Consider the following 26,108-nt stretch of genomic DNA (forward strand, 5'->3'; position numbering starts at 1 on the left):
TGCAGAGGTGCAGTATGCATGAATGGGTAGTTGGAAAAATCACTGAAATGTAGTGGGAGTGATAGACATTGGAACTGAACAAACAAAGCCTTTTAATATGAAGTTTACTGTAGCAGGTACTCAAAATTATATATGGTTTCAAAACAATTAGTACCTCTCTCTATGTGGCAACCTCACAGTACTTGAATGAGGATTTGTTCATTTGATCATCTTTGGGATTCATGTTGAATTTCTGAATATACACCAACAGAAATGGGAGAAAAAAGTGACATTGTCACATTAAGTGACAAAGTCTTACTGAATGTAGCTAAGAAGATTTGATTTAAATGAAGCAGTGTACTGCTACTGCTGCTAAGTCATTCCAGTCGTGTCTGACTCTGTGCAACGGCAGCCCACCAGGCTCCCCCGTCCCTGGGATTCTCCAGGCAAGAACACTGGAGTGGGCTGCCATCTCCTTCTCCAATGCAGGATAGTGAAAAGTGAAGTCGCTCAGTCGTGTCTGACTCCTAGCGATCCCATGGACTGCAGCCTACTAGGCTCCTCCGTCCATGGTATTTTCCAGGCAAGAGTACTGGAGTGGGGTGCCATTGCCTTCTCTGGAAGCAGTGTACAAAAAAGCATTATTGGGGAAATCAAACATCATGAGAAACTTGAAAGTTCCCTGGTATACTTATAATTGTTGCAGAGATTGGCAGTGATTCTAGTTAGGTTTAACCAGACATTCAGACTCGCAGGACCCAAATAGCGCAAGCTTGGCCTTAAACTCATTTAGAAGGATATTGGACAAGAAACAGCATTCAGCAGAGCATTCCTCTTTCACTGGAGTTTTCATTGGCAGCCCAGTTGCTATTCTTTGATCTCTACCCCCAAATGACAACTTGGGTACAAGGAGATTAGATCCATATAGTTAGAAACAGGGATTATCTTGGCTTACAATATTTATGATGCCCAAGAACTAATAGCTTTTGTAACAGTTTGATAAGTATAGTTTCCAGGGTCCCTGTGAGGGACATGCTCAATTACATGCATATCCATAATCAGCGAAGGTCAAACCGTGGCCTTCCATTAGGTATGTAGTTCATTTAGAGTCCTCCCATCCAGATGCAGGGTGAATCAAAGGCTTCCCTGGTGATTCAGCTGGTAAAGAATCTGCCTACAATGCAGGAGACTTGGATTTGATTCCTGGCTGGGGAAAATCCCTGGAGAAGGGAATGGCAACCCATTCCAGTATTCTTGCCTGGGAAATCCCATGGATAGAGGAGCCTGGTAGGTTACAGTCCATGGGGTTGCAAAGAGTCCGGCATGACTGAGTGAGTAACACACACACATACACATATCCAGAACAGTTTATATATCAGGATTTATTTTTACCATGAGCAATATTGCCTGGTGTTTGTTAATCCTTTTTCTATAGTTGGTAAAGTTAATTCAGGAGGAGGAAGAGAAAGTGACATATTGGCTACCTTCAGGGAACATAATCTTACAGCACAGATGGTAGTAGAGAAGATAGCAGTTCATATTTGAGGATCTAGAGTTGATTATGGTATGACTCAGCCCTCTGAGATTAAATGTCCTACTTGCTAGGGTTATCGATAGGGATAAATAGGTCTCTTTTCTTAGATTAAAAGGTTTCTCAGAATTAACCTGGGGCTCTGGTCGGAAAATACATCTATTAATTTGTCCGTTTTTTTTACTTCTGGTTTTTTGCTTCTGGGGTTTACACTCTGGTACTTAGGAGACAAATTAACAAAATCATAGAATTGCTGTGGACTCTATAAAGTAACAATAAATTAAAATGACCACCTATTTTGGAAATCTGTGTGAAGGATGAGAATTTCTGGAATATCGCATCTGTTATTTAGGTTGTAAGGTTGGAAAATAGAAGCAGAGAGGTGGGGCATTTCTAGTGTCTTGAGCTAAAAAGTTTGCAAGGTATCAAGCTAACTCTTAAAGGAGTTTGAGACACTAGGATGAGAGACTGAAGATAGCAAGAACATTTCTTCTCAGTGTTTAGAACTCAAATGTATCAACTGAAAGAATAGTAGAAGTGGCCGAAGATAGAAACTACAAATTCAGCCTGCTTTCTATGTGACTCTTAAACCATAATGCTGCTTGGTTGGTACTAAAGACAACTGAACATTATCTAGCACCCCAAGCAAGACTCTGGGAGAATTCTGTGGATACTGAGAGTCCATCTGACAGAACCACAAGGGAAGTAAGAACTCTGAAGGAGAAGTTGGACGATCTCCAGTATTTATTTAGGAAAGAGACAAGAGACAATTAATATTCTAAGTACCCATATGCATTCTTTAAGGATTTATCCTAGAAATGCAAGGTTGCTTTAACCATAGTAACAGAATAAAGGAGAAAAATCATATAATTACCTCAATAGATGCAGAAAGGAACATTTGAAAAAATTCAATACCAATTTCTCAGCAGTTTTAATATAAAGGAATTTCTTCATTTTGATAAATGGCATCTGTGGTGAGCTAACATCATATATAATGACGAAACACTGAACACTTTTCCTCCAGAGATTGGGATCAAGGCCAGGATGTTTGCTGTCTCCACTTTTATTCAATATTGTACTGAAGACCTTAGCAAGGGCACATGATACAAAATCAATATAGAAAATTTATATTTTTGTATATGAACAGTAAACATTTGGAAGATAAGGTTAATGAAACAATTTCATTTACAAAGGAGGCTGAAAGTAACATAGACTTCTTCAAAATGAATTTAGCAAAAGATGTAGAAAAACCTCTACCCTGAAAGCTATAATACATTATTGAAGGTAATTAAAGAAGATCTTATTAAATAGAGATTCTATGTTCATAGATTAGAGAACTCAATATTGTAAAGATGTTATCTTCTCCCCAAATAGATCTATGTTCAACTCAGTGCCATTCATAATCCTAGCAGGCTTTTTTTTTCTGACTGTGCTGGGTTCTTCATTGTGGTGCATGGGCTTCTCTTGTTGCAGAGCACAGGCTCTAGAGCATGGGCTTTAGTAGTTCTGGAGTGCGGACTCTAGTTCTGGCATACAGGCTCTCAAGCGTGCAGGGTCACTAATTGCGGCATGCTCGCATAGTTGTGGTGTGCTGGCTTAGTTGCCCTGCGGCATGTGGGATCCTGGTTCCCTAATCGGAGAATGAACCCAGGTTCCCTGCATTGGAAGGCGGATTTTTAACTGCTAGACCATCAGGAAGTCCCTTAGCAAGCTTTTTAAAGAGTAGACATTGATAGCTGATTCTGAAATACAGTTGGATTTATAAAGGAACTGAATAGCCCAAACAATATTGAAAAGGAACAGAATTGTTAATACTGTCTGACATCAAGATTTACTATAAAGCTGTGATAATTAAGATAGTATGGTGTTGGCATAGGAAAGATGAGTGGAACAAAACATGAAGTCCTGAAATAGAAACGTCTTTGGTGAATTAATTTTAGCAAAGGTACAGGACAGTTCAGTAAAGAAAAGATTTTCAACAAATTATGCTGAAACACCTAGATATCTGTATGGAATGAGTCTCAATTCCCACATATATACAAACATTAATTCAAGGTAAATCATGGACCTAAATGTAGAAGCTAAAACTATAAAGCCTCTGGAAAAAAAGAGACTATATTTGTGGCCTAAGAGTGGACAGAAGGTTCTTATATTACACAAGACACAGAAAGTAACAACCATGAAAGAAAAATTTGATGAATTGACTTTGTCAAACTTTAAGATGCATACTATTGAAATAGGCCAATAAGAAAATGTATGGGCAATTTACAGACTAGAAGAAAATACTCAAAATGCATATATCTGACTTGTATCTGGAATAGGTGATTTTAATGTCCTCTAACTCAATAATAAAAAGACAACCCCCCCTTTTTTTGTGTGTGGTAATGGGCAAGGATTTGAACCTGTGGTTCATGAAGAAAGATACATCGTTAGCCAGTAAGCATTAGAAAATCTTGTTAGAGTCATTTGTCATCAGGGAAAAGCAAATTAAAATCATCATGAACTATAGCTCCACATTCCCCAAGTGGTTAAAATTTTAAAAACTGGCAATAAATTCTCAGTGTTGGTAAGGATGTGGACCTACTGGAACTCTCATCCATTGTTCATGAAGAATATAATAGTAAGGTCACTTGGGAAGTTTCTTATAAACACTACAGATATACCTAGGGCATATGTTTATAAAAATAAACATTAATAACATTAATAAATATTATAAAAATGTACCCTCTGACCAAGCATTCCGCTCCTTGTGGAGTGGAATCTTTATCCTTAAGAAAACATGTATCCAGAAAAGACTAGCATAAAAATGTTCATAATATTTTATTCATAAGAGCCCCAAACTGGAAACAGCTCAGGTATATGTACATCAACAACAATATGGCTGAAGCATATTATATTTGTGAATGGAATACTATTCAGCAATAAAAATGAACTACTGATGTGTTCAGCAACATGGCTAGATCTCAAAACTATCATGCTGAGTGAAAAAGGATTTACATAAGTGTATGTACTATATTCTGTACTCTAAGGCCAAATTTGCCTGTTAATCCAGGTGTCTCTTGACTTCCTACTTTTGTATTCCAGTCCCCTATAATGAAAAGGACATCTTTTTTGGGTGTTAGTTCTAGAAGGTCTTGCAGGTCTTCACAGAACCAACCGTTCAACTTCAGCTTCTTCAGTGTTACTGGTTGGGGCATAGCTTGGATTACCGTGATATTGAATGATTTGCCTTGGAAACAAACAGATCATTCTGTCGTTTTTGAGATTGCATCCAAGTACTGCATTTCGGACTCTTTTGTTGACTATGATGGCTACTCCATTTCTTCTAAGGGATTCTTGCCCACAGTAGTAGATAAAATGGTCATCTGCGTCAATTTCACCCATTCCAGTCCATTTTAGTTTGCTGATTCCTAAATGTCGATGTTCACTCTTGCCATCTCCTGTTTGACCACTTCCAATTTGCCTCGATTCATGGATCTAACATTCCAGGTTCCTATGCAATATTGCTCTTTACAGCATTGGACTTGGCTTCTGTCACCAGTCACATCCACAACTGGGTGTTGTTTTTGCTTTGGCTCCATCTGTTTATTCTTTCTGGAGTTATTTCTCCACTGATCTCCAGTAGCATATTGGGCACCTACCAACCTTGGGAGTTCATCTTTCAGTGTCCTATCTTTTTGCCTTTTCATACTGTTCAGGGGTACTCAAGGCAAGAATACTGAAGTGGTTTGCCATTCCTTTCTCCAGTAGACCACATTTTTTCAGAACTCTCCACCATGACCTGTCCATCTTGGGTGGCACTACACGGCATGGCTCACAGTTTCATTGAATTAGACAATGCTGTGGTCCATGTGATCAGAATGGTTAGTTTTCTGTGATTGTTTTCAATCTCTCTGCCCTCTGATGGAGAAGGATAAGAGTCTTATGGAAGCTTCCTAATGGGAGAGACTGACTGAGGGGGAAACTGGGTTTTGTTCTGATGGGTGGGGCCATGCTCAGTACATCTTATATCCAATTTTCTGTTGATGGGTGGAGCTGTGTTCCCTCCTGGCTATTTACCTGGGACCAAATTATGTGGAGTTAATGAAGATAATGGCGACCTCCTTCAAAAGGTCCCATGCATGCACTGCTGCACTCAGTACTCCCAGCCCAGCAGCAGGCCACCACTGACCTATGTCTCCGCTGCAGATTTCTGGACACTTCTGGGCAAGTCTGGGTCAGTCTTTTGTGGGGTCACTACTCCTTTCTCCTGGGTCCTGGTGTGCACAAGATTCTGTTTGTGCCCGCCAAGAGTCTATTTCCTAGTCCTGTTTAAGTTCTGGCTGCTCTGTGGTGGGGTTAATGGCGACCTGGTCATAGCAAATGCCCTTTTCCAACAACACAAGAGAAGACTCTACACATGGACGTCACCAGATGGTCAATACCAAAATCAGATTGATTATATTCTTTGCAGCCAAAGATGGAGAAGCTCTATACAGTCAGCAAAAACAAGACTCAGAGCTGACTGTGGCTCAGATCGTGAAACCTTGTTGCCAAATTCAGACTTAAATTGAAGAAAGTGGGGAAAACCACTAGACCATTCAGGTGTGACCTAAGTCAAATCCCTTAGGATTATACAGTGGAAGTGAGAAATAGATTCAAGGGATTAGATCTGATAGATTGCCTGATGAACTGTGGATGGAGGTTGGTACAGGAGGGAGGGATCAAGACCATGCCCAAGAGAAAGAAATGCAAAAAAGCAAAATGGCTGTCTGAGGAGGCCTTACAAATAGCTGTGAATAGAAGAGAAGTGAAAAGCAAAGGAGAAAAGGAAAGATACACCCATTTGATACACCCATACACAGTTCCAAAGAATTGCAAGGAGAGATAAGAAAACCTTCTTCAGTGATCAGTGCAAAGAAATAGAGGAAAACAATAGAATGGGAAAGACTAGAGGTCTCTTCAAGAAAATTAGAGATACCAAGGCAACATTTCATGGAAAGATGGGCTCGATAAAGGACAGAAATGGTATGGACCTAACAGAAGCAGAAGATATTAAGAAGAGGTGGCAAGAATACACAGAAGAACTATACAAAAAAGATCTTCACACCCAGATAATCATGATGGTGTGATCACTCACCTAGAGCCAGACATCCTGGAATGTGATGTCAAGTTGGCCTTAGGAAGCATCACACGAACAAAGCTAGTGGAGGTGATGAGATTCCAGTTGAGCTATTTCAAATCCTAAAAGATGGTGCTGTGAAAGTGCTGTACTCAATAACCAGCAAGTTTGGAAAACTCAGCAGTGGCCACAGGACTGGAAAAGGTCAGTTTTTATTCCAATCCCAAAGAAAGGCAATGCCAAAGAATGCTCAGACTACTGCACAATTGCACTCATCTCACACGCTAGTAAAGTAATGCTCAAAAATCTGCAAGCCAGGCTTCAACAGTCCATGAACTGTGAACTTGCAGATGTTCAAGCTGGTTTTAGAAAAGGCAGAGGAACCAGAGATCAAATTAACAACATTCCCTGGATTATCAAAAAAGCAAAAGAGATTCAGAAAAACATCTGTTTCTACTTTTTGACTATGTCAAAGTCTTTGACTGTGTGGATCACCACAAATTGTGGAAAATTCTGAAAGAGATGGGAATACCAGACCACCTCACCTGCCTCCTGAGAAATCTGTATGCAGGTCAGGAAGCAATGTTAGAACTGGACATGGAACAACAGACTGGTTCCAAATAGGGAAAGGAGTATGTCAAGGCTGTATATTGTCACCCTGCTTATTTAACTTATATGCAGAGTACATCATGAGAAACACTGGGCTGGATGAAGTACAAGCTAGAATCAAGATTGCTGGGAGAAATATCGGTAACCTCAGATATGCAGATGACACCACCCTTATGGTAGAAAGCGAAGAAGAACTAAAGAGCCTCTTGATGAAAGTGAAAGAGGAGTGTGAAAAAGTTGGCTTAAAGCTCAACATTCAGAAAACTAAGATCATGGCATCCGGTCTCATCACTTCATGGCAAATAGATGGGGAAACAGTGACAGACTTTATTTTTGGGGGCTCCAAAATCAGTGCAGATGGTGACTGCAGCCATGAAATTAAAAGACGCTTGCTCCTTGGAAGGAAAGTTATGACCAACCTAGACAGCATATTGAAAAGCAGAGACATTACTTTGCCAACAAAAGTCCGTCTGGTCAAGACTATGGTTTTTCCAGTGGTCATGTATGGATGTGAGAGTTGAACTATAAAGAAAGCTGAGCGCTGAAGAATTGATGCTTTTGAACTGTGGTGTTGGAGAAGACTCTTGAGAGTCCCTTGAACTGCAAGGAGATCCAGCCAGTCCATCCTAAAGGAAATCAATTCTGGGTGTTCATTGGAAGGACTAATGTTGAAGCTGAAACTCCAATACTCTGGCCGCCTGATGTGAAGAACTAACTCATTTGAAAAGACCCTAATGCTGGGAAAGATTGAAGTCAGGAGGAGAAGGGAACGACAGAGGATGAGATGGTTGTATGGCATCGCCAACTCAATGGAAATGAGTGTGAGTCAACTCCGGGAGTTGGTGATGTACAGGGAGGCCTGGTGTGCTGCAGTCCATGTGGTTGCAAAGAATCAGACACAACTAGTGACTGAACTGAATTTATGTACTGTATGATTCCATTTACATGATGTTCTGGAAGAGGCAAAACTAATCTGGTGTTAAAAATATTAGCATAGTGTCAGCTAGTGTATTTGGAGATTGTCTGAAAGAGGCATGACAGAATTAGTGGGAATTTGGTGGTGGTGTAGTACTCTGCCTCTTGTGTCACATGGATGTATATACATTTGTCAAAATTCATTGAACTGTACATTTTAAGATTTATACCTTTCATATATGTGCATGAGTAAAATGCTGGAAGGTAATGTGAGAATTATAATAAATTCATTAGATTAGTAAGAAAATGAATGATTTCAACTTTCTCATTTATTGGTCTACTGTGTGGTAGCTAGTCTTCAAAGATTGTCCTCCAGTGAGTGAAACGGACCTCCCAGTATTCATGCCCTTTTGTAGCCCCCTCCCTGTCTTCTGGGCTGGTTCCATAAATCACTTTTAATCAATAGAATGCAGTGAGGAAGTGACATTCTGTAACTTCCAAAGCTAAGTTGTAGCTTCTACCTGAGCCCCTTGTAGTGCATTTTGTGGGAGATACCAGATGCCATATAAAATGTCCCGCTACCCGGGATTGCTGTGTTGAAAGGAAACCCCAAAATACCCATATTGACAGCTGTTTACAGTGGGGGGTGGGGAGGAGAGAGAGATGCCTGAACAGTCTTCAGTTGTTCCAGCCTCTCAGCTGAAACACCAAACATGCATTTGAAGAAACAGTTTTAGACATCCAGCCCAGTTCAGTGTTTTGGTGATTTAATCCCAAGCCACTCTCTAACTGCAATGAACCACTCGGCTGAGTCCAGTCAATCCACAGAACTGTGAGAGATGATAATTTGTTTTAAGCCACCAAATTTTAGGTTGGTAGCTAAAACTAACGTTTCTAGAGATAAATGAAATGTGTTGTACATAGATACATAATACATACACATGTAGATATATGGATAGATATAAGATAAACACTAGATTAAAAACACAATTGCCAAAATTTAAAAATAAGGTGTATGTTTTTCTGCCTTTATAAAAATTATGGCTAGTATTAGGACTTTCATTCAGTTTATTCATTCATTCATTTGCAATATGATCTGCTAATGGGATTGAAAATCACATTATTAAACATATTAGTTATATCCATAAATCAAATATTTATGGGCTTAAAGCCTATGAGAAAAGTGACATCCTTGGAAACTTGATCTATGTCAAGAGGTTGCAGTGTTACTATCTTAAAATGAGATATGCCTGTACTGAATCCTATACTTTGGAGGGAAGAATGAGGATGCTACAAGATTTGTAGGTATGTTGTAGCTCTAGGTAGCCCCCACCCCACCCCCACACTGGCCCTTTTAACTCCACTACAGTCTTTCTTAAAAAGAAAAACCCACCTATTCTTTGTGACAGTACTTCCATCCCCCTGTTTTGGTCCAGTGTGATAATCTCTCATGGTCAATTTCTATCTTCTTTTGCCTTCCTAACAATAAAGAAGAGTCTCAAATTACTTGACCCTGTGCTTCGATTGCTTGCCCCTAATTTAGTTTGCCTTCTTATTCTCACCAATATGAAACAAGTCTAGATGGACACACTGTTACCGATGACTTAATACTGCACTATAGGTTTATTGCTCAATTTCAGTAGTGCTAGGGTAGGTAGAAATTATATTTGTGCTATTACATATCATTATTAAATAACATTTTCCAACGTATAGACTTTTGGTGAAATAAATCTTTAATAAATAATAAAATATATAAATATATTGGGCCAGGGAATTTTTTTGATCAGGGTGGTATATTACTAGGAAAGTGTCCCACATAAAAAAATTCTGGGAATTTGTGTCGTGAACCTCCTTTTAAAGTTTTAACTTCTGTTTTTCTGATTATACATGTAAAACATATTGACTGCAAGAAATTTGGAAGTAACAGAAAAGTACTTTTTTTTTTAAAGGAGAAATATATAACAAAATTTGTATTTTAGGCTCTGCATCGGCATATGCAAATACCAATTGACTTATTTTCCTAAGTTTCACAGACAACTGTAGCTTGGTATGGCCAAACTGAATAGCCCCCTCTATAGTTCTAGAACTAATGTCCACACAGTCACCCAAGACAGAAACTTGGCAGGTATCCAAGATTCCTTTCCCCACTCCCCATGTCAAATTAAAACCTTCAAAACTTTCGTCTTAATTTATTCTTTAATTAGCAAATATTTACTAAGTCCCTCCCTTCATGAAATGGTGATGCTGAACTGCTCATCTTTTATCTTCCTATCCTGTTTTATTCAGTTGTTGCTACCATGTTGCTCCTGGAATGGATGTTTCTAAAATATGCATTTGATCTTACAATGGCTTCTCAGAGCTTTCAGAGTAAACTTCACATTCTTCATTTTGGTCACTGTAACCTTCATGACACCACATTGGCCAACCTCATCTCATTCCATTCCCCATCCCTGGCATCTTAACCCCCAAGCAACTTGCTGTTCCTCAGGTATATCATATTCTCATTTGCTTCCCTTGCATCGTTGTGGAAGGCCCTCCCCTTTCTCTTTTAATAATAACATTGATATCTATTTGTCTTATTTTCACTCAATAACTCCAGGAAGCCTTGCCAACCTCAGCCTGAGTTATACGCCTCTCTTCCAGTTTCACTTAGCCTACGATGCATGTCTCAATTATAACATATATTTATCATATATTGCCTTACTTATCTATCTGCCTCTCCAAAGTATAATAGGTACTTGAGAAATGTTTATTATGTAGATAAATGGTATGTCTTTGGAGATTGCTTCTTTTTATGATCTGGATCACTTTGTGAATGAATTCTAGAAGCAGAGGATCTAGGTGTTAAGTAAGGATTTATTTAAGATATGGATAAATAAGGAAAGCTAGGATAGGAAGGACAATTTATCATCAGAGATGAGAATGGAAATAAGTAGTTACTTTGGGTTAGTTAATGAGGGAGTGGTCCTTAGTGGTTTTACTTTATTTATTTTTTATCAGTGGTTTTAGATTTTTTTAATCAGTGGTTTTAGATATCACCAAAAGCATGATGAGGAGAAGGAAGTATTCTGAACATTCAGAAAAATTATAATGTAAATAATTTAGTCATGTGATAGTCACTTTGATAGTATTTAAATGAATGTCCATATTGTACATAAAAGTGTATAATGGAACAATAATAATGTTTTGAAGGTAAGGACCAAATTTAATGTTTCTTTAGTATTCCGTATATTGCCCCTTTTATAAGGTGTTTGAATAAATTATTTCTACTGTCATTGAAAATATGTCTAAGAATATTAAATAAAATGTGTAAAGAAAGTACAAATCTTTGAGCATTATTTTAAAATATTTTAACCAGTAATTGCACATCTGGGAATACAGTGCAAATAAATGATACTAATATACATGATAAAATGTGACTATTAATAATAATACCTCAGGATATTCTTGAGAATCAACTAATAACATATGCAGAGCCCTTTCTACTTCTTAATAGAGGTTAACTGCTGTTAACTAATGTTATTAATATTTGTTTTTTTCATGTTTTTTTAAGTTAAAAATAAATATCTGCAAACTTTTAAAAATACAAAACTAGTAATGAATGAAAAAAAGTCAGTCATGCACTTGTAGTCACATAGCATAGATTCTCCTATTACACTTCCTTGAAAATTGCAAAGTTACAGTAACTAGTAGTTTGGGGTAAAAAAATCTAATTTAAGAATGAATTCTTCCTATTAAGGAATTTGCTAGGTTAATTTGAGTCAGAATGAGATTTAAACTATTGGAAGGATAAAATGGAAGAAGATACTTTATAAAAACTGATTATTTAGCTCATATTATTCACAGACTAAGAGTCCAGTTAGTATTAATTCTGTTTACTCTTTTTTATTTTCTATGATTGACTATCTCAGGCAGTTTTATTCATACAAAATATATTTCTCATTCAGACAAGGGAAAAGAATAAGTTTGTCGGTTTTTCTAGTAGTCGTTTATGGTCTTTTTCAGTGTTAATTTCTTTCTTTATCAATGGTAAATTCCATGAGGGCAAAACTATGCCTAATATTTTTTTCATTCTTATGTTCCAAACATGGTACTTGGCTCAGAGTGATAAATAAGTATTTATTTGTTCAACAACAAATGATTGGATGAAGACAACCTTATTACAACCATGTATTTATATTATGTGGTTCAAATAAAATTTAGACTCTAGATTTGCGTGTTAAAGAACAGCATTTTAATGCTGAATTTGCGACTGTTTTCTATTTCTAACCATTTTATTTTCCACTGAATGATCTGGATCTGTTTGGTTTGTCCTAATGCCTAAGTTATTGCCAAGTTTTAACTTTGGAAATAGCAAGGATTAACTAGAATACTCTAGTAGGTTCTTAATATTTTATTCCAAGCTAATTTTCACCCAGTGAATCATAATTTCACATATTTGGAGTTGTCCAAAACGTGTATGACTCATTTTTTAAAATTCTATTTATGCACAGAATGAATTTTTATTTTAATATTTTGCTGTCTGTTCCTGTCTTTTTTATTCTGTCTCTTACTGGCTAAATAAGATATCCTGAAGCAAATACTCAGGAGTTCCCTTAAAAGCACAAATTCCCTAGAAAGCAGGAGTAGAAAATAGCTATTGCCTGCTTTTGTTATTTTGTGCTGATTTTTAACATTCTAGAATATTAACAAGTGCTTATTATGTTCATGATTCATGTAGATATATTCTTAAATCCTTTAATTTAAATTTAGAATACTATAAAACAAATAGCACATATTTTCTATGGTATCTGATGAAAATTTTTCTTTTCTATTTTTAATGCATTCATTTAAAGCCCTATTTTACAAATGTAGAATATGAAAGCCAATGGGTTATTATCTTTGTTTTGTATTTGTTAACCTAGTTAATAGTACTAATATAAATTTTAACAAAAATGTTCTCTATTTTAAATATGAGTACAGCATCACTTTCAGTTAAATACATCTGTTATAGTTTATCAAAATAACATCCTCGGACTGTATTCTTTTGATTAACCAAATATCCCCTCTCTTTGTCTTTTTGAGTAACAGCATGCTTCTATGACTCTTTAATTAAGTGACCTTTCCTTACATTTGTCTTGACTGGCTTCTGTTTACAGAAATTGTAAACCAATTGAATGCTCTGAGCAGCTTAGATGAAGATCAAGATGACTGCATAAAGCAAGCAAATATGCCTTCAGCTAAATCAGCCAGTTCCTCTGAAGGTCTAAGAGCTTTCTTCCTTTCTTTCTGCTTCTGATTGCCTGTATTTACTGTGACCTGCTACCTCTTGACTTTCTGTCTGTACTTAGCTGTCAGTTTTGTCTTTGTGCATTTCCTTTAATAAATTTTCTTTGGTAATTTGTAGTGCACCAACAGGCAACAGCATAACAGAACTTACCATCTTTAGCAAAACCCGTATCAGGATGATAGGCAGTGATTTTAAAATATCTTATAAGATAATAATTGGTCATATGACATATTTCTTTAGTTAGCTTATATATTGTAACAACATTGTTTTAGAAATATTTGCTTATATTACATCAGTTTGAATTATTCATTAATTTAGGAGTGAAAGACGTTTTTTCTCAATATATGTTAGTACTTTTTTATTGAATCAAGTAAGATTGAGATGAGTTTCTCTATTTTCTGTTATTTTCAAATTCATATGCATATGTCTGTTTTATTTTATTCGAATATGTTGGTATGCTACAAAATACTTGAATGGCATTCTTTCATTGGTAAAATGCTATGTCTTATTATTTGCAGGTATTATTAGTGTAAATTTTTACAGTTTGAAATGTTTCATGAATGAATGATAATTATGCTTAACTCTATGTAACCACAGTGAACTGACACATGTGTTTATTTTCAGAGCTTATCAACAAACTTAACTTTTTGGATGAAGCAGAAAAGGACTTGGCCACTGTGAATTTAAATCCGTTTGGTGATCCTGATGTAGCAGAATTAAACCCGTTTGGAGATCCTGATTCAGAAGGTAGCACATTTTTTCTTTACTTTTGAAGTCTTTATTTAGTCAAGTTCTCATGATTTGTAAGGACAGAAAGAGATTTTTTTGTTTTGTTTTAAAGACTTATAAATTTTGTTTATAATGACTATTATTTATTCAATACCACTTGCAATTGATTAGCAATTCTGGATAGCTTCTATTGAACTATTTTTAAAGAAAAAAGAAAGCCTACATAGACATTTACTTGGGGCTTATTTTTTTTTTAACTCTGTATTAGTTTGGTCAAATAGGAAAGCTCTAATATTAGATATAACAGTATTTTACTTAGCTGGCATACAGTAAAGTCTCATTATTTTGGCCTTACCAAGCAAGATCAGGTTGTGGGAAATACCTATATTAGGATGATGGAGGTGGCCTCTCTCTTTATATGGCTTCTCCACCCTCACACCTCAGTCTGATGAGCCTCTCCACCCCTAATTCCCTGTCTCTAGCTGGGAATTATTCTCAGTAACAAAAGTTAAATTATGCATGTGAATGTCACAGAACAGAAGAAAAGATTAAGAGCTACTCCTGTCATATATACAACATATATAGAAGAAATAAAACCAAGGTTTTTTTCTCCTTAGTCATTTTTCTTATCAAGTAGTTTCAACCTATTAAAGCTTAGAAAAGAGCTTTAAAGAAATAAGACCTTTGTTTAATTAAAATCTGTTTGCTCAAAGTAAATGCAAGAATGGGTAACCCCTGTTTGCATCTTTTAGACTGCTTTTATGACATCCTCATGAGCTTTAAAGAATTTTGCTACTGCCGATCATGGTGAAAATACGGTTTCAATTTAAGGATTCACTGTATTAGAGCAATATCATTTCATAATCTACTTCTTCTTCTTCTCCTTCCTTTACTTTCTCCCTTCTTACCAAATTCTAAATTAGTAAGTTTAGATTACTGAGATTGTATTTTTTTTGTGACTAATTTTATATTAAAGTATTTGAAATCTTAATGATTATAATACATCTTAGAAGTAATCTGGTTCAGCAGCCTCTTTTCACAGATTAGGGAGCTGAGGCCCAGAGGAATTAAGTGATTTGAACAAGAACTTCAGGTAAATGGAGGTGGAGTTGGAGCTAAGATTACTAATCAAGTGTCTTCTTTTGACCACAAAGCTCCTTAATAACATAGTATATATGTCTGAATACACTGAGTTAAAAAAAATTACCAAAATATTTTGAGATAGGAGTATTTGAGCTTTTCATTTTAAAATTAAATAAGTAATTTTTAAAAAACATATGTGTGTCTGTTTCCAAGGTATAGAAAAGAGTACTACATAATGTATATATTGTATCTCTATTTTGGAAAGGTTAAGAGAGCCTGATTCAGAATCTTTAATTATGCCTATAGAGCTAAGAATAAACTTGACAGCCAATATTTTCTTTAAATAAACACTTCTTGAAGACTTTAGAATAAGTATTTTCTATGAGAAGAATACTCATTTTTCTTGAAATAATTTATTATTAATTTTTATGATTAAAAACATGCATTCTCAAGTAACACAAGTAGTTAGGAAAGAAAAAAATGTGTTGTGGTTGTTTAGATATTTGTTTTTTTTTGTTTTGCTTTTATAGTTTTATTTCTCCTTTTAGATTCATGACAGTCTGTGCTTCAGTGACCTGTTTAGAAAGTCATTTTAAAATGTATGTTATCCTTTAAATGAAATAATCTCATCTTAAACTCTCCTTTGTTGCTATTCTATCATCTTTAAATCTTGCTCTATAGTTTGAGTACTTTCTTGCTTTTGGTTTTATAACTTACGAACTTGCTTGGATCAATTTTTGTAATCCTTTACCTGAAAGTAAAAATGAAAATGGTATTTCCATTAAACAGCTTTTGTCTATTTTGTTAATAAAAAATTGAGTGGGCAAAAAAACTCTTCAGTCTCTTCTACGCTCAGAGAAAAGAAAATGCTTCATTTAGATTAGTATAAAGGTTATAGTGGTGTTTGAGTATTATCCTGGTGTTACTAAAGATACAGTTACTGAGTCTCTTCTCTACCTTAGGCTGTTTTTAAATTCATTTCACTGTTGATTTATTATGATTTTATGAATTCTGTTCAATACTTTATGATTGCTTCACCAGGGTGTATAGAATTTCAATTTAGAGTTGTTTGTTTTAGTTATCTTTTCAATATAAAGACAAAATAATTTTTCTGGACTAATGTATAAAGTATAAGTAAAAGTAGTTTGACTCTAAAATATGAAAATCATATATATATGTCAATGAAGAGATTTTTATGTTAATTGGATTATATTGTTTGAAATGTCACTTATGAAACAATTATTTTTCTTGAAGATTTTAATAACCAATTTTCTGCCTTCTTCTCCTAGAAATATTTTGTTAGAGTTGCATGGCATAATTAAAATTACTTTTGAACTGTTCTGTGATTATCAGCTCTCTGAAACTTTTTTCCAATTTAGGGAAGTGTTTATATCATTAAAATCTAAATTTTAAACAGTTTTATTATACATTCCAGTTTGGGGTGTGTTTTTTTTTTTTTTTTTTTTGGTGGGGGGCCACGCTCTGCAGCTTATGGGATCTTAGTTCCCTAACCAGGGATTGGACCCAGGCCCATGACAGTGAAAGCACAGAGTACTAACCACTGAACTGCTGTGAAGCTCTCCCTGCTTTTGTTTTAAAATATTAATAAACATAAAAGCAAAATGCTGGTACTAAGTACTCCATAAGTATTTTTGGAGGACATAATACTATCATAGTGCTTTTTGTGCTGTGAAGTCAGAATTTTATTTTTAAGAGTACCTTTGTTTTCAAATTGAAATTTGTAGTAAAATTTAGAATTTAGTGGAACACATCTATCTGCTCAGTATGATTTTAATGTAGCTCTTTCAACTTTTAAGTCTTGTTATTCCTTTATGTTATTATATAAAGTATTGACTGAATATGAATTATGTTGAAAAGGCCCATTAAAAGCTGTAAAGATTTAAGGTCTTATAGTATACAGAAACCTGGTCTTTGACGACTTCACAAAAACAAATTCAGTGACATATGGTGTATTTTTGATATATTCCAGAATGAATTTTCAGATTCCTAAGTGATCTCTGCTTATGTAACTACCAGAGACCATTCCAAAATTAAGTTCATTTTATGTTTTTTTTAAAAGCAGAAATTTTTATATATCAGTTTGGGGTGGGACAACTTAGTATAGTGAAATAAAATAAGCAACAATAGATATTGTACCTCTAAGAAGGTTAAAATTTCCAAAATCAGCATACCATAATGTCAATTTAGAAGAGATGCTAAGAGCATTAACAATTCAAAGATGCTATTTCAGAGAGCACCTAGAGAAGTACACAAAAATCTTAGATATCACATCTTTTGAATTTAGCCCCTCTAAAACACATTATTGATTTGCACTCTTTCAACCTCATAGAGTATTAATTCGAGTATTTTTGAAGACTAAATATATAAGCAAGTATCAGGTAGTATTAATTTAATTCATCTTTTGCTATTGTTTTCTAGAACAAATCACTGAAACAATTTCACCTAAAAAACCAGAAGAATCCTTTTATAGTAATAGCTATAATCCCTTTAAAGAGGTACAGACTCCACAGTATTTGAACCCATTTGATGAGCCAGAAACCTTTGTAACTGTAAAGGATTCTCCACCCCAGTCTACAAAAAGAAAAAATATAAGACCAGTGGACATGAGCAAGTATCTCTATGCTGATAGCTCTAAAGCTGAAGAAGAAGAGTTGGATGAGTAAGTACATTTCATTTTGCAATCATCATATTTTAACTAAAGAGGTCTTTCTGTAATATATCTTTGCGTGCATGTGTGCTCAGTCATGTCTAACTCTTTACGACCTCATGGACTATATAGTCCACAGGCTCTTCTGCCCAGGGGATTATCGTGGCAAGAATTCTGGAGTGGGTTGCCATTTCCTCCTCCAAAGGGTCTTCCTGACCCACAGATTGAACCCGCATCTCCTGCCTTGGCAGGTGGATTCTTTACCACTGAGCCAGTTGGGAAGCCCTAATGTACCTTTAGTTGGGTAAAAAGAGGTCTGCTGCTGCTGCCTCTGTTTAGTCACTAAGTCATGTCCAACTCTTTGGAATCCAATAGACTGTAGCCCACCAGAGTCCTTTGTCCATAGGATTTCCCAGGCAAGAATACTGGAATGGGTTGCCATTTCCTTCTCCAGGGATCTTCCCAACCCAGGGACTAAATCCATGTCTCCTGCATTAGCAGACAGATTCTTTACTGGTAAGCCATCAGGGAAACCCAAAAAGAGTTCTGTCCCTATGTTAATATACAGTTTATAAGTTAGTATCTGTCTCATCCCAAATCTAAATTTTTATAATCTTGACCCTCATTCTTTCACCCTCTTCCACATGATTATGTATGCATCTTAAACTAACAAATGAAGGAAATATGTTTCTGGAGTCTCTGGTTAGAATTCCAACTGTATCTTCCCAAGCAACTATGTTATAAATGGTACATAAGTGTTTTTAGTTGATTCTTGAAGGCATTACACTTCAGTTATGTTATGGGTCTATTGTGGGAGCCAAGTAATTATTTCTGATATTGATTTGGTGAGAAGATTTATTCAAATGCCAAGCAATGAGATCATGACATTTATAAATTCAGAATTATCTGCTTTTGCATTATTATTTCTACACAAAAGAGAGGTTTATTGACCACAGGCTCAATATATAAATAGTGTGATTAGGGCTTCCATTTTACTCAAATCCAGATTAGGAATAGAAGAGTGCATTCACATCGTATTCTGGAATTGTACACTGCAACCCATGTGGCTGCACACTGTGGCCCTGAGTATGTTTGAAAAGCAGCAATAAAACTTTTAGCCATAATGGAGTAGCATGGAGTATTTATAGCTTCTTGTCTTACATAACTAAACAACTGAATAAAATGTATAAAACAACAGTTTTTGGACATAAAATTGCACAGGACCCCTGAGAGAACAGAAACAAGGAATGTGGACACTACAGTGGTCCAAGCTTTATTAATGGGAGAGTATTTCCAAGTGCAGTTCAGGGAGAGAGAACCCAAACACTCCAGAATCTCCCTGTGCTGAGGAGGCAGTTTGGACTTTGAAGGTACGAGGTAGCTAGAATTTGTGTACAGAGTATCAGAGAGGAGAAAGCTACTCATAAAGAGTTTCAGCAATCTGTAGAAAGTTTCTCTTGAGTCTTTGCTGCTGCTGCTGTCACTTCAATCGTGTCCGACTCTGTGCCACCCCATAGATGGCAGCCAACCAGGCTCCCCCGTCCCTGGGATTCTCCAGGCAAGAACACGGGAGTGGGTTGCCATTTCCTTCTCCAATGCATGAAAGTGAAAAGTAAAAGTGAAGTTGCTCAGTCGTGTCTTGACTCTTAGCGACCCCATGGACTGCAGCCTACCAGGCTCCTCCATCCATGGGATTTTCCAGGCAAGAGTACCGGAGTGGGGTGCCATTGCCTTCTCTTGAGTTTTTAACTGAGTACTAATCAGAGTATAGGGCTTCCCTGGTGGCTCAGACAGTAAAAAATCTGCCTGCAATGCAGGAGACCCCGGTTCGATCCCTGGGTTGGGAAGATCCCCCGGAGAAGGGAACGGCTACCCACTGCAGTATTCTGGCCTGGAGAATTCCACGGACAGAGGAGCCTGTTGGGCTACAGTCTGTGGGGTCACAAAGAGTCAGACTTTGACTTCACAATCAGAGTACACATATGAGGAAGTTACTGAGAACAAAGGATTAGACAGAACAATCCTTGGGGTTCACTCAGGATCAAGAGTGGTTTGGATTTCCACCAGCCAGAGAGAAAAGACATCCTAACATATGGGGCATCGAGTTGAGTCCACAGAAAAGTATTGTCCCAATAGTGGGACTAAATTAACCCTTGACTAAAGGCTGTTGTAGGCTTTCCCAACGAAGTTTAAAAGCAAATCTCAAAAGAATCAGAATAATTTCACATAATTGTATCCCACACGGAGCCCAAAAATATTATATTAAAAAGAATGCCAAAAAATTCAGCATCCAACACAAAATTCACGATGTCTGACAGGCAATCAAAAATTGATCAGGCGTGGAAAGAAGCAGGAAGTTCTGACTACCAATAAGGAGGAAACTCAGTCCTTAAATACGGATGCAGAAATGGTTCAGATGATGAAATTAATAGACAAATGTGGTAGTTTAACTATTATATAAATATACTCCAGATATTCAAGAAGGTGGAAGAAATTATGAGCATGGAATACAAAAAGTAAATTCAGGTTCAGTTTATAAAGAGGAAATATACAAAATCTGATGAAAAATACACTGGATAGGATTAATCCCATGTTAGATACTGCAGAAGAAAGTATTAGTGAACCTAAATACTTAGCAATAGAAACTCTCCAGATTAAAACATAAAGGGAAAAAAAGTGAACAGAGGATCAGTGGGCAACTTCAATTAGCCTAACATAAGTGTAACTGAAGTTCCCAAAGGAGAGGAAAGAAGATGAGGGAAACAGAAAAACATGTGTGAATCTACAGGTATGAGCAGCTGGATGAACCACAAGAATGATGAAGAAAACTGTACCCAGGCTTCTTAACAAAAGCAATTCAAGTTAGAAGATAGTTGGGGTAATATATAACTACTGAAAGAAAGTAAGAAAAGTCACTCAGTCGTGTCCAACTCTTTGTGACCTCATGGATGCACAAGGTTCCTCCATCCATGGAATTTTCCAGGCAAGAGTACTGGAGTGGATTGCCATTTCCTCCTCCAGGGAATCTTCCCGACCCAGGGATGGAACCCAGGTTTCCCGCATTGCAGGCAGATGCTTTTACCCTCTGAGACATAGTCCAGGAAAAGGAAAAAACCTGCCAAAACAAATTTTTATTTCCAGGGGGAAAAAAAAAAGTCAAAATAATGGACATTTCCAGACATGCAAAACCTGAGAGAACTCATCATTATCAGACATGCTTTGCAAAAAATGTTACAAGGAAATCCTTCAGGCAGGAGAAAAATGACAGTATTTGGAAATTTGGATCTACACAAAGGAATGATCAGCACAGGAAGTGGCAAATAGAATATATATAAAATACATGTCTTATTTTTAAAAATCTCTTTAAAAGATAGTTTATCATTTAAAGTGTAAATAACAGTATATTCTGGGTTTTGGATAGGGGTAGAAATAAAACAAATGACAGTAGTCACACAAGGGCTGAGCATGGGGAAATTGAATACTGTTTTAAGCTTTTTATACATGTTATTTGAAGATATACAGTACTATCTTTTTTTCATGGATGACAATCATTTATGTAGAAAATTATAAGGAATTTCTACAAAGACTACTATAACTAAAAAGTAAATTTAGCAAGGTAAAGGATACAATCTCAATTTATAAATTCAGATGTATTTCTCAATAGTAACAATTAACAATCAGAAGTAGAAAATTCTAGAATACCATATACAAAAGCATCCAAAAAAAATAAATAAATAAACCAAAACTCAGGGATAAATTTGGACGAAGATGTTCAATGCAATACCTGTGTGCTGAAAACAATAAAACATTGCTGAGACAAATAAATGGAGAGAAATGTTATAGCCATGGAGTCAAACTGATCCATAGATTCAGTGCTATCCTAATCAAAATTTTGGTGTATTTTCTGTAATAATTGATAAGGCTAATTCTAAAATGTATACAGAAATATGATGGACCTAGAATAGCCAAAAGAATTTTGTAAAAGAATAAAGTTTGAGTATTTACACTACCCAGTTTCAAGACTCATTAACCAAGACATTCTAGTATTGGCTTAAAAGTAAACATATAGTTAAATGAAAGAGAACATAAATAAATCTATAGCTAGACCCACACATATATTGCCAATTGATTTTTGACAAAAGCAGCACAGGAAGTCAGGCAAGGATAATCTTTACAACAAATGGTGCTCAAATAATTAAAGGTCTATTTCCCCCAACCCCTCCAGAAAAGAACTGCAGTCCTTACCTCACAACAAATATAAAATTTTACTAAAAGTAGATCATATACCTAAAAGTGAAAACTGAAACATGGGAACTTTTAGAAGAAAACATAGGAGAAAAATGAATTAGGCAAAAATTTCTTGAATAGAATGCAAAAAAAAAAAGTCAAAGGAAAAAAGTTATAATTTAGACTTCTTTAAAGTTAAATCTTTTGCTGTTTAAAAAATACATGTGAAGATAAAAAGGCATGCCACAGTGTAGCCAGACTTTTTTGTAAAATACCTATCAGTCAAGACTTCTATCAAGTATATGTAAAGAACGCTAGCTCAGTGATAAGACAGACCGTCTTTTTTAAAGAGAGAAAAGATTTGAACAGACATTTCACAGAAGATACAAGAATAGCCGATGTGTACATAAAAAGTTGTTCAACATCTTAGTCATCAAGGAAATGCAAATTAAAACCATGTAAGATACCAGCACACACCCACCTGAATTGCTCAAATTTAAAAGACATTACTGTACAAGATACTGTCAGGGACATGGAGGCACTGGTACTCTCAGAACTCTCAAAGTTCTAAATGTAGCTATTTTAGAAAAAAAAAATTTCCCATTTTTGAAAAAGTTAAACATATTCCTATTGACCTAACCATCCCATTCCTAGGTATTTAACCAAAAGAAATCAAAGCGTATGTCCACAAAAACTCATATACATGAATATTTAACAGCTTTATTTATCATAATAGCAAGATATGGTAATAACTCCAGTGTCCACCAATAGTCAAATAAATAAGCAAATTGTAGTGTATGCATAACAGTGGAATACTGCTCAGTAATAAGGAACAAATTATTGATACATATAAGTGCATGGATCAGTTTGAAAGTTGTTATGCTGACCGAAAGAAGTCAGACCAAAAAAGAGCATATACTATATGATATCCTTTATTTAAAACTAGAAAATACAAACAGTCTGTAATGAGAGAAAGTAGACCCATAGTTGCCTGAGACTGGAGGTGGAGGGAGGGATGGATGGATTAAAAGGGATGCAAGGAAACTTTTGGAGAATTGGAAATGTTTGTAGTCTTGATCGTGCTGATGGTTTCACGCTTATGTGCATATATAAAAAACTCATCAAGTTATACTTTTTAAATATGTGCCATGTATATCAATCATACCTAAATAAAGCTGTTAAAAAAAACCAAGAACCCACAGCAATATTTAATTTTATTAACGGAAATAGTCTGTCACATGAGTGATGAAAATAATTGATGTGAAACAGGGGAGATCTACAGAATATTTTACATTTTTTAAAAGCTAAATAATAATGATATTTGCTTACAGTGGCTATATGGGTCTTTGTTTTCCTTGGAAATACTGAATTGCATTGTACTGATGTTATTTAGACCTTAAGAAAAATAGTTATTTCTTTCAAAATGCAGTGTAGTAGGAAATTTTTTCAAAATATGGGATATATGGGTTGAGAGGAGAATAATAAAAAGGCTCCTTTGATGTACAAAAATTGGGAGCATTTGCTTTGTGCAGTAAGAAATGTCATCCCTCTCCTGTACATTGGTCAACTCCCATTTTGAGCATTACTTTGCTTCTAGGTGCTGCACTTTACAAGGGGCATTGATGATTCAAAGCATTAACAGAGTAGAGTGAACAGTCATTAAAATCTCCAGAAACCACATCAAATGAGCAGTGACTGAGGACATAGGGACTGTTTGACTTAGTAAAGAAGTGGTTTAAGGGAACTATAATAACCAAGTTTAAATATTTGTAAGACTTATTTGAAAGAAGAAGGTAGTTGACTTGTTTTCTGTTGCCCTGGAACTGCATTTCTCAACCTTTGCTCATTTTACAGCACATGGGTAATAACTCTCACATGTGCTACATGCTTCCATGGGCATAGCTAGGTTTTGATAAAACTAAAAAATAGTTCTAACCTCCTATAAGAACAGGAATTATGTCATGACAATCATCTGATTCAAAACCCAGGTTGAGATCTCAATACTAAATAATAACTAAACAGGAGTTGAAAAAGTTGGCTCTAGCTGAAGTTGTTGTATTTGTTTTCTTTGAAATGGCTAATGTGTGATCAAAATAAAATTTCTCATGGGTGGTGTAGGTGCTGAGTAATAACCACACACCTAGAGTATTTGAATGTAAATGCAAACTTTAAAGACAAACATTCAGTCACTCCAAGATGCATGAATATTACACAATGTACACACACCCTGCTCTCTCCTATTAACAAATTAAAGAGACATTTAATGTTTGCTTAAACTTTTAAAATGCCTTAATAAAAACTAAAATCAGAATGACTAGGTGTTTCCTTTTGACCATTCTTTTTCTACATGAAAGTCACAGCCTTTACAAGTTTCCCATGAGTAAAGAACATTCTGAATTGCTCAATCATCTGAGGTTACCAGAGGAGCCTACAAACACTCAGCTTTTTTTGTAGGAACATTATCCATAAATCTCAAAGGTTGCTTGTCAGCTACTAATGTTCAGGAAGAACTCTGTGTTAATTACTTACCTGATATTTCTCATCCTGGTCTCCAGAAGTTCATAGGTCCAAATTAAGTGGCAAAAATCTTCCAGAAGTTGTTCTTACTTCAATAATAAGCTTATGACTTTTCATCAAGATGCCTGTATGACTCATCTTCCATTACCAAACTCTTCCTGTGTCTTCTGACATAAAACTATCACAAACAAATAGTGCTGAGTTCTGTGATGTGTAAAACAGTCTTCAGAAATTCAGCGTACCTGTCAGCTCCAAGAGAATGTATGCATATTTAAGTGGCTTTAGCAGTTGTCCTTTACACTTATCAACTGTATGGTTTTCTCAGTTTTCTCATGTTGGGGGTTAGTTCAGCCCTTGCAGTTATGTAGGAAAACTGAGAAGTGATAGAGCAATAATATTTTTCAAAGCATTTATGAGATGAACTTTTGAGGTCCAACATGAAATCATTGGTGTGGGTGTACATCGATTTCTCAAGGGAAGTTGTCATTGAAGTTTAATCAGAAAAGCCACACACTTATTTTAATACTATTGAATTGTTTTCCCCAAAAAATATAAACTTTCAAAGTGAGAGGAAGAGCGTATAAGTTTCACTCCACACTTTGTTCACTGTGTTTGCTAACCCTATTTCTAATCAACTTTAGTTCTTCTTTCTGTAATACTTTTTCTTATGTTTTTTTAAAAAATGAATAATATCATTTAAAGTTACTCTGTCCAATTTTCCACTTAATATAACTGAGTTTTTAATTCACAATGAATTAATGATACTACTAATGTATTACTTTTGAACAGTACAAGAATAAAAATAATTCTTGTTTATTCATAGTGATATGAGATGCCTTGAAATAGATGATTCAGATCAGAGTTGATTAACAGAATGTGGAAATTATGCTAATTCCTTTAATAATTTTTCCTTACTAAAAATGCAGTTCAAGTATTTTTAAATGTACTTATTAGAAATTATGTAATTTTTTTATTTTATTTTTTAATTTTGCAATATTGGTTTTGCCATATATCGACATGAATCAGCCACAAGTATATACGTGTTCCCCATCCTAAACCCTCCTCCCTCCTCCCTCCTCCCTCCCTGTACCATCCCTTTATAAAACTCCTAGAGGAGAATATAGGCAAAACACTCTCCGAAATTATGTAATTTTTGTCATTACCAAGGAGGGAAAAATTTGTGTGGGCTCAGTTGCGTCCGGCTCTTTGCAGCCACATCAAGAACCTAGAAAAAGAAGAGCAAATACACAAAGCAATCAGAAGAAAGGAAATAAAGAGCAGAAATCAATGCAACTGAAAACAGAAAAGCAACAGAGGGAAAAAAAAATCAATGTCACAAAGCAGTAGTTCTTTGAAAAGATTGATAAAATTGATCATAGCATAACTTGTAGCAGAACCGATAAAGAAAAAAGAGAGGATACAAATTACCAATACCAGAAATGCAACCAGGGATATCACTACAGACCCTGCAGATACACAA

The 26,108-nt window shown here is 35.7% G+C and overlaps 1 protein-coding gene across 10 annotated transcripts in view; it reads left to right on the top strand.

Annotated features, from left to right (window-relative positions):
* EHBP1 (EH domain binding protein 1) overlaps window positions 1–26,108 on the top strand; it is a 387,100-nt gene that overhangs the window by 183,998 nt on the left and 176,994 nt on the right. For 6 of the 10 annotated variants that reach the window (XM_024999431.2, XM_024999432.2, XM_002691379.7 and 3 more), the window contains exons 8-10: window positions 13,274–13,378; window positions 14,029–14,151; window positions 17,656–17,896. In XM_024999431.2, coding sequence (XP_024855199.1) covers window positions 13,274–13,378; window positions 14,029–14,151; window positions 17,656–17,896 — 469 coding nt within the window. The remainder of the gene's footprint in view (window positions 1–13,273; window positions 13,379–14,028; window positions 14,152–17,655; window positions 17,897–26,108) is intronic. The other 4 variants (XM_024999433.2, XM_005212828.5, XM_003586637.6 and 1 more) reach the window with 1 other exon arrangement.

The sequence above is a fragment of the Bos taurus genome, chromosome 11, assembly GCF_002263795.3.
Source record: "Bos taurus isolate L1 Dominette 01449 registration number 42190680 breed Hereford chromosome 11, ARS-UCD2.0, whole genome shotgun sequence".
Classification (NCBI taxonomy): Eukaryota; Metazoa; Chordata; class Mammalia; order Artiodactyla; family Bovidae; genus Bos; species Bos taurus.